General features: G+C 46.6%; 1 protein-coding gene across 1 annotated transcript in view; it reads left to right on the forward strand.

The window, feature by feature from the left end:
• The window catches only part of LOC110516746 (ryanodine receptor 2), a 563,076-nt gene that overhangs the window by 320,190 nt on the left and 228,382 nt on the right, over nucleotides 1-14,504 (forward strand). Inside the window, exons 24-26 of the mRNA XM_036960048.1 lie at nucleotides 3,328-3,411; nucleotides 4,990-5,149; nucleotides 10,512-10,659. Of these exons, the coding sequence (XP_036815943.1) occupies nucleotides 3,328-3,411; nucleotides 4,990-5,149; nucleotides 10,512-10,659 (392 nt within the window). The remainder of the gene's footprint in view (nucleotides 1-3,327; nucleotides 3,412-4,989; nucleotides 5,150-10,511; nucleotides 10,660-14,504) is intronic.

Here is a 14,504-nt window from a genome sequence, read left to right on the forward strand (position 1 = left end):
GTTACCACCCTGAATACTGTTCCCGCTGGGTACAATCCCTAGTTACCACCCTACATACTGTTGCTGCTAGTTACAATCCCTAGTTGAAACTATCCAGACTGTTCCTGCTGGGTACAGTCCCTAGTTGAAACTATCCAGACTGTTCCTGCTGGGTACAATCCCTAGTTGAAACTATCCAGACTGTTCCTGCTGGGTACAGTCCCTAGTTGAAACTATCCAGACTGTTCCTTTTGGGTACAGTCCCTAGTTGAAACGATCCAGACTGTTCCTGCTGGGTACAATCCCTAGTTGAAACTATCCAGACTGTTCCTGCTGGGTACAATCCCTAGTTGAAACGATCCAGACTGTTCCTGCTGGGTACAATCCCTAGTTGAAACTATCCAGACTGTTCCTGCTGGGTACAATCCCTAGTTGAAACTATCCAGACTGTTCCTTCTGGGTACAATCCCTAGTTGAAACTATCCAGACTGTTCCTGCTGGTTTTGGCATATGACCCAAATGACACAGACAGAACATGTAATGGAATGGAGGAATGGTCTGATGGGTGGATTTCTGTAGAACAAACATACATTTTAACTATATTGCAGTCAGTTTTATGATTTTTCAAACATGTCCCAAGTTCTCTTGATCAGTACATCATCACAGAGTGGTGTTATTCTTTGTGTTCGACTCTTACCCATTTCTATGATCAATTAACTTTTTGTCAGGAGAAATGATTTTCAATACCTGGTTCAGCTCTCCATGAACTGAATATCACACCCATTAGACTACTTCTCTCTCAGCAAGAAACCGCCTATTTGAATTCCAGGAGTAATTTAAAAATCCTGTCGGGACAACTTTGTTAGTTTTAATTAATTGCATATTTCCTGGAGATGAGAAGGAGAGAGAGAGAGAGAGATGAAGACTGAGACGGAGTGCCATCTAAATGCAGAAATTAATTCTGTGACCTGAATCTCAGACACACAATGTCCCAAATGGCACTCTATTCCCTATATAGTGCACTACTTTATACTACAGCTCTATTCCCTATATAGTGCACTACTTTATACTACAGCCCTATTCCCTATATAGTGCACTACTTTATACTACAGCTCTATTCCCTATATAGTGCACTACTTTATACTACAGCCCTATTCCCTATAGTGCACTACTTTATACTACAGCCCTATTCCCTATATAGTGCACTACTTTATACTACAGCCCTATTCCCTATATAGTGCACTACTCTATACTACAGCCCTATTCCCTATATAGTGCACTACTTTTGACCAGGGCCCATAGGAATTTGGTAAAAAGTAGTGCACTATGTACGGAAAAGGGTCCCATTTGGGATGCAGGCACGGCTGGAGAGCATTTATTTTAATTATACTTAGTGGATTATAATGGAGAGTGTGTGTGTGTGCTCAATGGCAACATATTCCCTATATCGTGCACTACTTTTCAATTAGAGCCCTATGGGCCCTGGTCAAAAGTAGTGTGCTATAAAGGGAATCGAGTTCCATTTGGGACACAGCTTGAGGCAGGCAGGGACTGGAACAGAACGGCCGGGGTCTTCTTGTTGTAAACTATTACGTCATTCAGTATTCAGTATTCAGTAGTGTTCACAGCAGGGATTAAACACTGTATTTCAGACTGGACTCTCATGGAGCATCAGATCTGACAGACACACCAACTACTATACACTGAGTGTACAAAACATTAGGAACACCTGCTCTTTTCTGTGACCAGGTGAATTATTCATCCTGGACTCTCATGGAGCCATCAGATCTGACAGACACATCAAGTACTATACACTGAGTGTACAAAACATCCATCAGATCTGACAGACACACCAAGTACTATACACTGAGTGTACAAAACATTAGGAACACCTGCTCTTTCTGTGACCAGGTGAATCCAGGTGAAAGCCATGATCCCTTATTGATGTCACTTGTAAAACCACTTCAATCCGTGTAAATGAAGGGGAGGAGAAAGAAAGATTGAGACATTGATTATGTATTTGTGCCATTCAGAAGACAAAAGACTTAAGTGTCTTTGAACGGGGTGTGGAAGTAGGTGCCAGGAGCATCGGTTTGTGTCAAGAACTGCAACGCTGCTGGGTTTTTCACGCTCAACAGTTTCCTGTCTGTATCAAGATCGGTCCCTGGAAGGGTGGAATTACTAAATCAAATCAAATTTATTTATATAGCCCTTCGTACATCAGCTGATATCTCAAAGTGCTGTACAGAAACCCAGCCTAAAACCCCAAACAGCAAGCAATGCAGGTGTAGAAGCACGGTGGCTAGGAAAAACTCCCTAGAAAGGCCAGAACCTAGGAAGAAACCTAGAGAGGAACCAGGCTATGTGGGGTGGCCAGTCCTCTTCTGGCTGTGCCGGGTAGAGATTATAACAGAACATGGCCAAGATGTTGAAATGTTCATAAATGACCAGCATGGTCGAATAATAATAAGGCAGAACAGTTGAAACTGGTCGCTGTCTCGTTTAGATCAACCCACTACCATGCTGCGTTGACTACACCGCATGTCCTTCACTGCTTATCAGTCGAGAGCCGTGCTTTCTTTTGTCGCAAGACTAACGAGGAGTTAGCTTATCTTTGGCTGACATTGTGCTAACGATGACATAACAGTGGTACTGTAGGCCTGATCACAGACAACGATGGTACGGTGGACGTCAGAGACCTGGCCGTGAGGTGCCAGGACAACAACCACTCCCTCAACGTGATCAAGACAAAGGAGATGATTGTGGACTACGGGAAAAGGAGGACCGAGCACTCCCCCCATTTTCATCGGGGAGGCAGGTAACCTAGTGGTTAGAGCGTTGGGCCAGTAACCGAAAGGTTGCTGGATTGAATCCCCGAGCTGACAAGGTAAAAATCTGCCGTTCTGCCCCTGAACAAGGTGAAATAAATGTTCAATAAAAAATTGACTGGGAGCAGGTTGAGAACTTCAAGTTCCATGGTGTCCACATCACCAACAAACTATCATGCTCCAAACACACCAAGACAGTCGTAAAGAGGGCACGACAAAACCTATTCCCCCTCAGGTGACTGAAAAGATTTGGCATGGGTCCTCAGATCATCTAAAGGTCCTACAGCTGCACCATCGAGAGCACCTGTTGTATTCAGCATTTCACTGTAAGGTCTACTACAGCTGTTGTATTCAGCATTTCACAGTAAAGTCTACTACACCTGTTGTATTCAGCATTTCACTGTAAAGTCTACTACACCTGTTGTATTCGGGGGCATGTGGCAAATACGATTTGATTTGTGTGAAGTTAGTCACACCCTCTCTTAGTGAAGCTGACTTCTCCTTTCTGATTGGTCTGAAGGACTCTCTTGGCCCTGGGTTGCCACGTGGGGCTGGCTGATGAGCACGCTGTGGAGAAGGTGAAGAACCTCAAGCTCTCCGCCACGTGAGTCACTTTCCTCACTTCAGTCGGTCTGTACCATCTTATTACACAACAGTTAGCACCTACTGTATGTTCTCCAGCCTCTGCTGCTAGTCACTAAGATTGACATCTCTGCTCATAGCTATTTACGTTCTCCAAGTGCAATGTCAATGACTGCTAGTGTGTTGGATGTACTGGTACACATTTCAGTTTAAGTGCATATTTTGCCTTAGCTTGTGCCTTACCAAAAATGAGTCTTTTTCTGTTTTTAGCTAGTCCTTTATCAGATGGGTTTCTGTTTTATCCTAGTCCTTTACCAGATGGGTGTCTGTTTTAATGTTATAACCTAGTCCTTTACCAGATGGGTGTCTGTTTTAATGTTATAACCTAGTCCTTTATCAGATGGGTGTCTGTTTTAATGTTTTAATCTAGTCCTTTATCAGATGGGTGTCTGTTTTAATATTTTAACCTAGTCCTTTATCAGATGGGTGTCTGTTTTAATGTTTTAATCTAGTCCTTTACCAGATGGGTGTCTGTTTTAATGTTTTAATCTAGTCCTTTACCAGATGGGTGTCTGTTTTAATGTTTTAATCTAGTCCTTTATCAGATGGGTGTCTGTTTTAATGTTTTAATCTAGTCCTTTTTCAGATGGGTGTTTGTTTTATCCTTTACCAGATGGGTGTCTGTTTTAATGTTTTAACCTAGTCCTTTATCAGATGGGTGTTTGTTTTAATGTTTTAATCTAGTCCTTTACCAGATGGGTGTCTGTTTTAATGTTTTAATCTAGTCCTTTACCAGATGGGTGTCTGTTTTAGTGTTTTATCCTAATCCTTTATCAGATGGGTGTTTGTTTTATCCTAATCCTTTACCAGATGGGTGTCTGTTTTAGTGTTTTAATCTAGTCCTTTATCAGATGGGTGTCTGTTTTAATGTTTTAATCTAGTCCTTTATCAGATGGGTGTTTGTTTTATCCTAATCCTTTACCAGATGGGTGTCTGTTTTAATGCTATAACCTAGTCCTTTACCAGATGGGTGTTTGTTTTAATGTTATAACCTAGTCCTTTACCAGATGGGTGTCTGTTTTAATGTTTTAACCTAGTCCTTTACCAGATGGGTGTCTGTTTTAATGTTTTATTCTAGTCCTTTACCAGATGGGTGTCTGTTTTAATGTTTTAACCTAGTCCTTTATCAGATGGGTGTCTGTTTTAATGTTATAATCTAGTCCTTTATCAGATTTGTGTCTGTTTTAACCTAGTCCTTTACCAGATGGGTGTCTGTTTTAATGTTATAACCTAGTCCTTTATCAGATGGGTGTCTGTTTTAATGTTATAATCTAGTCCTTTATCAGATTTGTGTCTGTTTTAACCTAGTCCTTTACCAGATGGGTGTCTGTTTTAATGTTATAATCTAGTCCTTTATCAGATTTGTGTCTGTTTTAACCTAGTCCTTTACCAGATGGGTGTCTGTTTTAATATTTGAACCTAGTCCTTCACCAGATGGGTAAACATTCTCACGCCAAACAATTTTTCTCCCATCCAACAGCGTCTCCCTAGACTAATGTTTTCTCTCTCTCTATGTGTCCATGCGTTCTCTCTGGTCCAGTTATGAGCTGTCTAGTGGCTACAAGCCTGCTCCTATGGACCTGGGGCACATCAAGCTGGCCTCTACCCAGGAGGCCATGGTGGACAAGCTGGCGGAGAACGCTCACAATGTGTGGGCCAGGGATCGCATACGCCAGGGCTGGACCTACGGCATCCAGCAGGTGTGTCACCCAAAGGTGTGTGTGTTTGTGTGTGGTGGTGGGGGTGGTGGTAGTGGTGGTGGGGGGTGGGGGTGGGGTGGGGGTGGTGGTGGGGGGGGGGGGGGGGGGGGGGGGGGGGGTGGGGGGGGGGCGTTGACCAGGGTGCTGAAACAGCTCAACAGCTGCCCAAAGAAAATTGTATGGGACCCTTGGCATCTTTAATGGGCCCACTACAGAGTTACTGATGGGCCCACTACAGAGGTTCTACTGGGCCCACTACAGAGGTTCTACTGGGCCCACTACAGAGGTGCTGATGGGCCCACTACAGAGTTACTGATGGGCCCACTACAGAGGTTCTACTGGGCCCACTACAGAGGTTCTACTGGGCCCACTACAGAGGTGCTGATGGGCCCACTACAGAGTTTCTACTGGGCCCACTACAGAGGTACTAATGGGCCCACTACAGAGGTACTGATGGGCCCACTACAGAGGTACTGATGGGCCCACTACAGAGATTCTACTGGGCCCACTACAGAGGTGCTGATGGGCCCACTACAGAGGTTCTACTGGGCCCACTACAGAGGTACTGATGGGCCCACTACAGAGATTCTACTGGGCCCACTACAGAGGTGCTGATAGGCCCACTACAGAGGTGCTGATGGGCCCACTACAGAGGTTCTACTGGGCCCACTACAGAGGTACTGATGGGCCCACTACAGAGGTACTGATGGGCCCACTACAGAGGTTCTTATGGGCCCACTACAGAGGTACTGATGGGCCCACTACAGAGGTTCTGATGGGCCCACTACAGAGGTACTGGTGGGCCCACTACAGAGGTACTGGTGGGCCCACTACAGAGGTGCTGATGGGCCCACTACAGAGGTACTGATGGGCCCACTACAGAGGTGCTGATGGGCCCACTACAGAGGTGCTTATGAGCCCACTACAGAGGTGCTGATGGGCCCACTACAGAGGTTCTGATGGGCCCACTACAGAGGTGCTTATGGACCCACTACAGAGGTGCTGATTGGCCCACTACAGAGGTTCTGCTGGGCCCACTACAGAGGTGCTACTGGGCCCACTACAGAGGTACTGATGGGCCCACTACAGAGTTACTGATGGGCCCACTACAGAGGTACTGATGGGCCCACTACAGAGGTTCTACTGGGCCCACTACAGAGGTACTGATGGGCCCACTACAGAGATTCTACTGGGCCCACTACAGAGGTGCTGATAGGCCCACTACAGAGGTGCTGATGGGCCCACTACAGAGGTTCTACTGGGCCCACTACAGAGGTACTGATGGGCCCACTACAGAGGTACTGATGGGCCCACTACAGAGGTTCTGATGGGCCCACTACAGAGGTACTGATGGGCCCACTACAGAGGTTCTGATGGGCCCACTACAGAGGTACTGGTGGGCCCACTACAGAGGTACTGGTGGGCCCACTACAGAGGTGCTGATGGGCCCACTACAGAGGTACTGATGGGCCCACTACAGAGGTGCTGATGGGCCCACTACAGAGGTGCTTATGAGCCCACTACAGAGGTGCTGATGGGCCCACTACAGAGGTTCTGATGGGCCCACTACAGAGGTGCTTATGGACCCACTACAGAGGTGCTGATGGGCCCACTACAGAGGTTCTGCTGGGCCCACTACAGAGGTGCTACTGGGCCCACTACAGAGGTACTGATGGGCCCACTACAGAGGTTCTGCTGGGCCCACTACAGAGGTACTGATGGGCCCACTACAGAGGTGCTGCTGTAGCTAGAACTATCACCACTGGGAGGTGCGAGTCTGGAGTTTTCCTGATCTGCCTGTCAGCTCAAGTTAACCTTAGCTTAGTACATACTAATGACTAGACTACAGACTACAGACTATACTACAGGGTGGAGAGTGGTGGGTGGAGGGAGAGGGCTAGGAGAGGGGATGACTGGTAGGGCTTCTACATGGAGGAAGGAGAGGGGATGACTGGTAGGAAGGAGAGGGGATGATTGGTAGGGCTGCTACATGGAGGAAGGAGAGGGGATGACTGGTAGGAAGGAGAGGGGATAACTGGTAGGAAGGAGAGGGGATGACTGGTAGGACTGCTACATGGAGGAAGGAGAGGGGATGACTGGTAGGGCTGCTACATGGATGAAGGAGAGGGGATGACTGGTAGGAAGGAGATGGAATTACTGGTAGGAAGGAGATGGGATTACTGGTAGGAAGGAGATGGGATTACTGGTAGGAAATAGAGGGGATGACTGGTAGGAAGGAGTGTGGATGGCTGGAAGGAAGGAGAGGGGATGACTGGTAGGAATGAGAGGGGATGACTGGTAGGAAGGAGAGGGGATGACTGGTAGGAAGGAGAGGGGATGACTGGTATGAAGGAGATGGGATTACTGGTAGGAAGGAGATGGGATGACTGGTATGAAGGAGATGGGATGACTGGTAGGAAGGAGATGGGATGAGTGGTAGGAAGGAGAGGGGATGACTGGTAGGAAGGAGATGGGATGACTGGTAGGAAGGAGATGGGATGACTGGTAGGACTGCTACATGGAGGAAGGATAGGGGATGACTGGTAGTAAGGATAGGGGATGACTGGTAGGAAGGAGAGGGGATGACTGGTAGGAAGGAGAGGGGATGACTGGTAGGAAGGAGAGGGGATGACTGGTAGGAAGGAAAGGGGATGACTGGTAGGACTGCTACATGGAGGAAGGAGAGGGGATGACTGGTAGGAATGAGAGGGGATGACTGGTAGGACGGATATGGGATGACTGGTAGGAAGGAGAGGGGATGACTGGTAGGACGGATATGGGATGACTGGTAGGACTGCTACATGGAGGAAGGAGAGGGGATGACTGGTAGGAAGGAGAGGGGATGGCTGGTAGGAAGGAGAGGGGATGACTGGTAGGAAGGAGAGGGGATGACTGGTAGGAAGGAGAGGGGATGACTGGTAGGAAGGAGAGGGGGTGACTGGTAGGAAGGAGAGGGGATGACTGGTAGGAAGGAGAGGGGATGACTGGTAGGAAGGTGAGGGGATGACTGGTAGGACTGCTACATGGAGGAAGGATAGGGGATGACTGGTAGGAAGGAGAGGGGATGACTGGTAGGAAGGAGAGGGGATGACTGGTAGGAAGGAGAGGGGATGACTGGTAGGAAGGAAAGGGGATGACTGGTAGGACTGCTACATAGAGGAAGGAGAGGGGATGACTGGTAGAAATGAGAGGGGATGACTGGTAGGAAGGAGAGGGAATGACTGGTAGGAAGGAGAGGGGATGACTGGTAGGAAGGATATGGGATGACTGGTAGGACTGCTACATGGAGGAAGGAGAGGGGATGACTGGTAGGAAGTAGAGGGGATGGCTGGTAGGAAGGAGAGGGGATGACTGCTAGGATGGAGAGGGGATGACTGGTAGGACTGCTACATGGAGGAAGGAGAGGGGATGACTGTTAGGAAGGAGAGGGGATGGCTGGTAGGAAGGAGAGGGTATGACTGGTAGGACTGCTACATGGAGGAAGGAGAGGGGATGACTGGTAGGAAGGAGAGGGGATGACTGGTAGGAAGGAGTGTGGATGGCTGGAAGGAAGGAGATGGGATGACTGGTAGGAAGGAGAGGGGATGACTGGTAAGAAGGAGTGTGGATGGCTGGAAGGAAGGAGATGGGATGACTGGAAGGAAGGAGAGGGGATGACTGGTAGGAAGGAGTGTGGATGGCTGGAAGGAAGGAGATGGGATGACTGGAAGGAAGGAGATGGGATGACTGGTAGGAAGGAGTGTGGATGGCTGTTAGGAAGGAGATGGGATGACTGGTAGGACTGCTACATGGAGGAAGGAGAGGGGGTGACTGGTAGGAAGGAGAGGGTATGACTTGTAGGACTGCTACATGGAGGAAGGAGAGGGGATGACTGGTAGGAAGGAGATGGGATGACTGGTAGGAAAGAGATGGGATGACTGGTAGGAAGGATAGGGGATGACTGGTAGGAAGGTAGTGTGTTATGAAGTCCTCCTCTTCTTTAGTTCAGTGTGTTTATGAAGTCCTAACTCCTCTTCTTTAGTTCAGTGTGTTGATGAAGTCCTAACTCCTCTTCTTTAGTTCAGTGTGTTTATGAAGTCCTAACTCCTCTTCTTTAGTTCAGTGTGTTGATGAAGTCCTAACTCCTCTTCTTTAGTTCAGTGTGTTTATGAAGTCCTAACTCCTCTTCTTTAGTTCAGTGTGTTTATGAAGTCCTAACTCCTCTTCTTTAGTTCAGTGTGTTTATGAAGTCCTAACTTCTCTTCTTTAGTTCAGTGTGTTTATAAAGTCCTCCTCTTCTTTAGTTCAGTGTGTTTATGAAGTCCTCCTCTTCGTTAGTTCAGTGTGTTTATGAAGTCCTCCTCTTCTTTAGTTCAGTGTGTTGATGAAGTCCTAACTCCTCTTCTTTAGTTCAGTGTGTTTATGAAGTCCTAACTCCTCTTCTTTAGTTCAGTGTGTTTATGAAGTCCTCCTCTTCTTTAGTTCAGTGTGTTGATGAAGTCCTAACTCCTCTTCTTTAGTTCAGTGTGTTTATAAAGTCCTAACTTCTCTTCTTTAGTTCAGTGTGTTTATGAAGTCCTAACTCATCTTCTTTAGTTCAGTGTGTTGATGAAGTCCTAACTCCTCTTCTTTAGTTCAGTGTGTTTATGAAGTCCTCCTCTTCTTTAGGTCAGTGTGTTGATGAAGTCCTAACTCATCTTCTTTAGTTCAGTGTGTTTATGAAGTCCTAACTCCTCTTCTTTAGTTCAGTGTGTTTATGAAGTCCTCCTCTTCTTTAGTTCAGTGTGTTTATGAAGTCCTAACTCATCTTCTTTAGTTCAGTGTGTTTATGAAGTCCTAACTCCTCTTCTTTAGTTCAGTGTGTTGATGAAGTCCTAACTTCTCTTCTTTAGTTCAGTTTGTTTATGAAGTCCTAACTCCTCTTCTTTAGTTCAGTGTGTTTATGAAGTCCTCCTCTTCTTTAGTTCAGTGTGTTGATGAAGTCCTAACTCCTCTTCTTTAGTTCAGTGTGTTTATGAAGTCCTAACTTCTCTTCTTTAGTTCAGTGTGTTTATGAAGTCCTAACTCCTCTTCTTTAGTTCAGTGTGTTTATGAAGTCCTCCTCTTCTTTAGTTCAGTGTGTTGATGAAGTCCTAACTCCTCTTCTTTAGTTCAGTGTGTTGATGAAGTCCTAACTCCTCTTCTTTAGTTCAGTGTGTTGATGAAGTCCTCCTCTTCTTTAGTTCAGTGTGTTTATGAAGTCCTAACTCCTCTTCTTTAGTTCAGTGTGTTGATGAAGTCCTAACTCCTCTTCTTTAGTTCAGTGTGTTTATGAAGTCCTAACTCCTCTTCTTTAGTTCAGTGTGTTTATGAAGTCCTAACTATCTCCCCCTTCCTTGTGAAGGATGTGAAGAATCGTAGGAACCCCCGCTTGGTTCCGTACACTCTGCTGGACGAGAGGACCAAGAAGTCCAACAAGGACAGTCTGAGGGAGGCTGTCCGCACCCTGCTGGGGTATGGATACAACCTGGAGGCTCCGGATCAGGACCATGGTACAGTCAAAGCACAAACACACACCCCTCACCTCCTTTATGGTTCAGTCCAAACACTCTACCTCACACACCCCTCACCTCCTTTATGGTTCAGTCCAAACACTACCTCACACACCTCTCACCTCCTTTATGGTTCAGTCCAAACACTCTACCTCACACACCCCTCACCTCCTTTATGGTTCAGTCCAAACACTACCTCACACACCCCTCACCTCCTTTATGGTTCAGTCCAAACACTCTACCTCACACACCCCTCACCTCCTTTATGGTTCAGTCCAAACACTCTACCTCACACACCCCTCACCTCCTTTATGGTTCAGTCCAAACACTCTACCTCACACACCCCTCACCTCCTTTATGGTTCAGTCCAAACACTCTACCTCACACACCACTCACCTCCTTTATGGTTCAGTCCAAACACTCTACCTCACACACCCCTCACCTCCTTTATGGTTCAGTCCAAACACTACCTCACACACCCCTCACCTCCTTTATGGTTCAGTCCAAACACTCTACCTCACACACCCCTCACCTCCTTTATGGTTCAGTCCAAACTCTACCTCACACACCCCTCACCTCCTTTATGGTTCAGTCCAAACACTCTACCTCACACACCCCTCACCTCCTTTATGGTTCAGTCCAAACACTCTACCTCACACACCCCTCACCTCCTTTATGGTTCAGTCCAAACACTCTACCTCACACACCCCTCTCCTCCTTTATGGTTCAGTCCAAACACTCTACCTCACCTCCCTCCACATCAGTGACCTGGGTTAAATCCACTACCCCTGACAGTGACAATACCCTCCTACTCTCCCTCATTCATCAGTGACCTGGGTTAAATCCACTACCCCTGACAGTGACAATACCCTCCTACTCTCCCTCATTCATCAGTGACCTGGGTTAAATCCACTATTCCTGACAGAGACAATACCCTCCTACTCTCCCTCATTCATCAGAGACCTGGGTTAAATCCACTCCCCCTGACAGAGACAATACCCTCCTACTCTCCCTCCACATCAGTGACCTGGGTTAAATCCACTCCCCCTAACAGAGACAATACCCTCCTACTCTCCCTCATTCATCAGAGACCTGGGTTAAATCCACTACCCCTGACAGTGACAATACCCTCCTACTCTCCCTCATTCATCAGAGACCTGGGTTAAATCCACTACCCCTGACAGAGACAATACCCTCCTACTCTCCCTCATTCATCAGAGACCTGGGTTAAATCCACTATTCCTGACAGAGACAATACCCTCCTACTCTCCCTCATTCATCAGAGACCTGGGTTAAATCCACTACCCCTGACAGAGACAATACCCTCCTACTCTCCCTCATTCATCAGAGACCTGGGTTAAATCCACTATTCCTGACAGAGACAATACCCTCCTACTCTCCCTCATTCATCAGTGACCAACATCACATAAAACCACACAGAGTCTCTTATATAAGCCCAATGACGAGTTGACCCACTAGTCTGTTCAGAGGGGCTTTTATGACGCACAGGGAGATGTCTGTTTCCTCGTGACATGATTGTATTTACTGTTCTATTGCAGGAGCATGCAGCAGTTGTCTGTGTAAACACCCAGACATAGATCATTTTAATATAGCTTTTACTGTGGCGCTAGCTGTGGCGCTAGCTGTGGAGATAACCATGATGCTAGCTGTGAAGATAGCTGTGGTGCCAGCTGTGGAGATAGCTGTGGCGCTAGCTGTGGAGATAGCTGTGGCGCTAGCTGTGGAGATAGTTGTTGCGATAGCTGTGGAGATAGCTGTGGTGCTAGCTGTGGAGATAGCCGTGATGCTAGCTGTGGAGATAGCTGTGGCGCTAGCTGTGGAGATAGTTGTTGCGATAGCTGTGGAGATAGCTGTGGTGCTAGCTGTGGAGATAGCCGTGATGCTAGCTGTGGAGATAGCTGTGGCGCTAGCTGTGGAGATAGCCGTGATGCTAGCTGTGGAGATAGCTGTGAAGCCTGGCTATTGCTAGCTAGTTTTAGTACCCTTCAAGACACATAGTTTTAGTTGAGGGGTATATCCAGGGTGGATTTGTTTTGAGAAATGATCACACTGGTTAACCAACCTACAACAGGTAGTGTATTAATGTCAGAGTATAGTATAGGATATTACACTACCCTGGTTAACCAACCTACAACAGGTAGTGTATTAATGTCAGAGTATAGTATAGGATATTACACTACCCTGGTTAACCAACCTACAACAGGTTGTGTATTAATGTCAGAGTATAGTATAGGATATTACACTACCCTGGTTAACCAACCCACAACAGGTTGTGTATTAATGTCAGAGTATGGTATAGGATATTACACTACCCTGGTTAACCAACCTACAACAGGTAGTGTATTAATGTCAGAGTATAGTATAGGATATTACACTACCCTGGTTAACCAACCTACAACAGGTAGTGTATTAATGTCAGAGTATGGTATAGGATATTACACTACCCTGGTTAACCAACCTACAACAGGTAGTGTATTAATGATTAATGTCAGAGTATAGTATAGGATATTACACTACCCTGGTTAACCAACCTACAACAGGTTCTGTATTAATGTCAGAGTATAGTATAGGATATTACACTACACTGGTAGTAGTCAAAGCCGTCACCACGTAGATAGAGAGCTCCAGTTGTTGATCAACCCAGTTGTTTCAGCAGACATCAGTAACATTTTATCTGGCCCTGTTGTTTCAGCAGACATCAGTAACATGTTGTCTGGCCCTGTTGTTTCAGCAGACATCAGTAACATGTTGTCTGGCCCTGTTGTTTCAGCAGACATCAGTAACATGTTTTCTGGCCCTGTTGTTTCAGCAGACATCAGTAACATGTTGTCTGGCCCTGTTGTTTCAGCAGACATCAGTAACATGTTGTCTGGCCCTGTTGTTTCAGCAGACATCAGTAACATGTTTTCTGGCCCTGTTGTTTCAGCAGACATCAGTAACATGTTGTCTGGCCCTGTTGTTTCAGCAGACATCAGTAACATGTTATCTGGCCCTGTTGTTTCAGCAGACATCAGTAACATGTTACCTGGCCCTGTTGTTTCAGCAGACATCAGTAATATGTTGTCTGGCCCTGTTGTTTCAGCAGACATCAGTAACATGTTGTCTGGCCCTGTTGTTTCAGCAGACATCAGTAACATGTTGTCTGGCCCTGTTGTTTCAGCAGACATCAGTAACATGTTGTCTGGCCCTGTTGTTTCAGCAGACATCAGTAACATGTTATCTGGCCCTGTTGTTTCAGCAGACATCAGTAACATGTTGTCTGGCCCTGTTGTTTCAGCAGACATCAGTAACATGTTGTCTGGCCCTGTTGTTTCAGCAGACATCAGTAACATGTTTTCTGGCCCTGTTGTTTCAGCAGACATCAGTAACATGTTGTCTGGCCCTGTTGTTTCAGCAGACATCAGTAACATGTTGTCTGGCCCTGTTGTTTCAGCAGACATCAGTAACATGTTTTCTGGCCCTGTTGTTTCAGCAGACATCAGTAACATGTTGTCTGGCCCTGTTGTTTCAGCAGACATCAGTAACATGTTATCTGGCCCTGTTGTTTCAGCAGACATCAGTAACATGTTACCTGGCCCTGTTGTTTCAGCAGACATCAGTAATATGTTGTCTGGCCCTGTTGTTTCAGCAGACATCAGTAACATGTTGTCTGGCCCTGTTGTTTCAGCAGACATCAGTAACATGTTGTCTGGCCCTGTTGTTTCAGCAGACATCAGTAACATGTTATCTGGCCCTGTTGTTTCAGCAGACATCAGTAACATGTTATCTGGCCCTGTTGTTTCAGCAGCCAGAGCAGACACCAGTAACATGTTATCTGGCCCTGT

The sequence above is a fragment of the Oncorhynchus mykiss genome, chromosome 23 (assembly GCF_013265735.2).
Source record: "Oncorhynchus mykiss isolate Arlee chromosome 23, USDA_OmykA_1.1, whole genome shotgun sequence".
Classification (NCBI taxonomy): domain Eukaryota; kingdom Metazoa; phylum Chordata; class Actinopteri; order Salmoniformes; family Salmonidae; genus Oncorhynchus; species Oncorhynchus mykiss.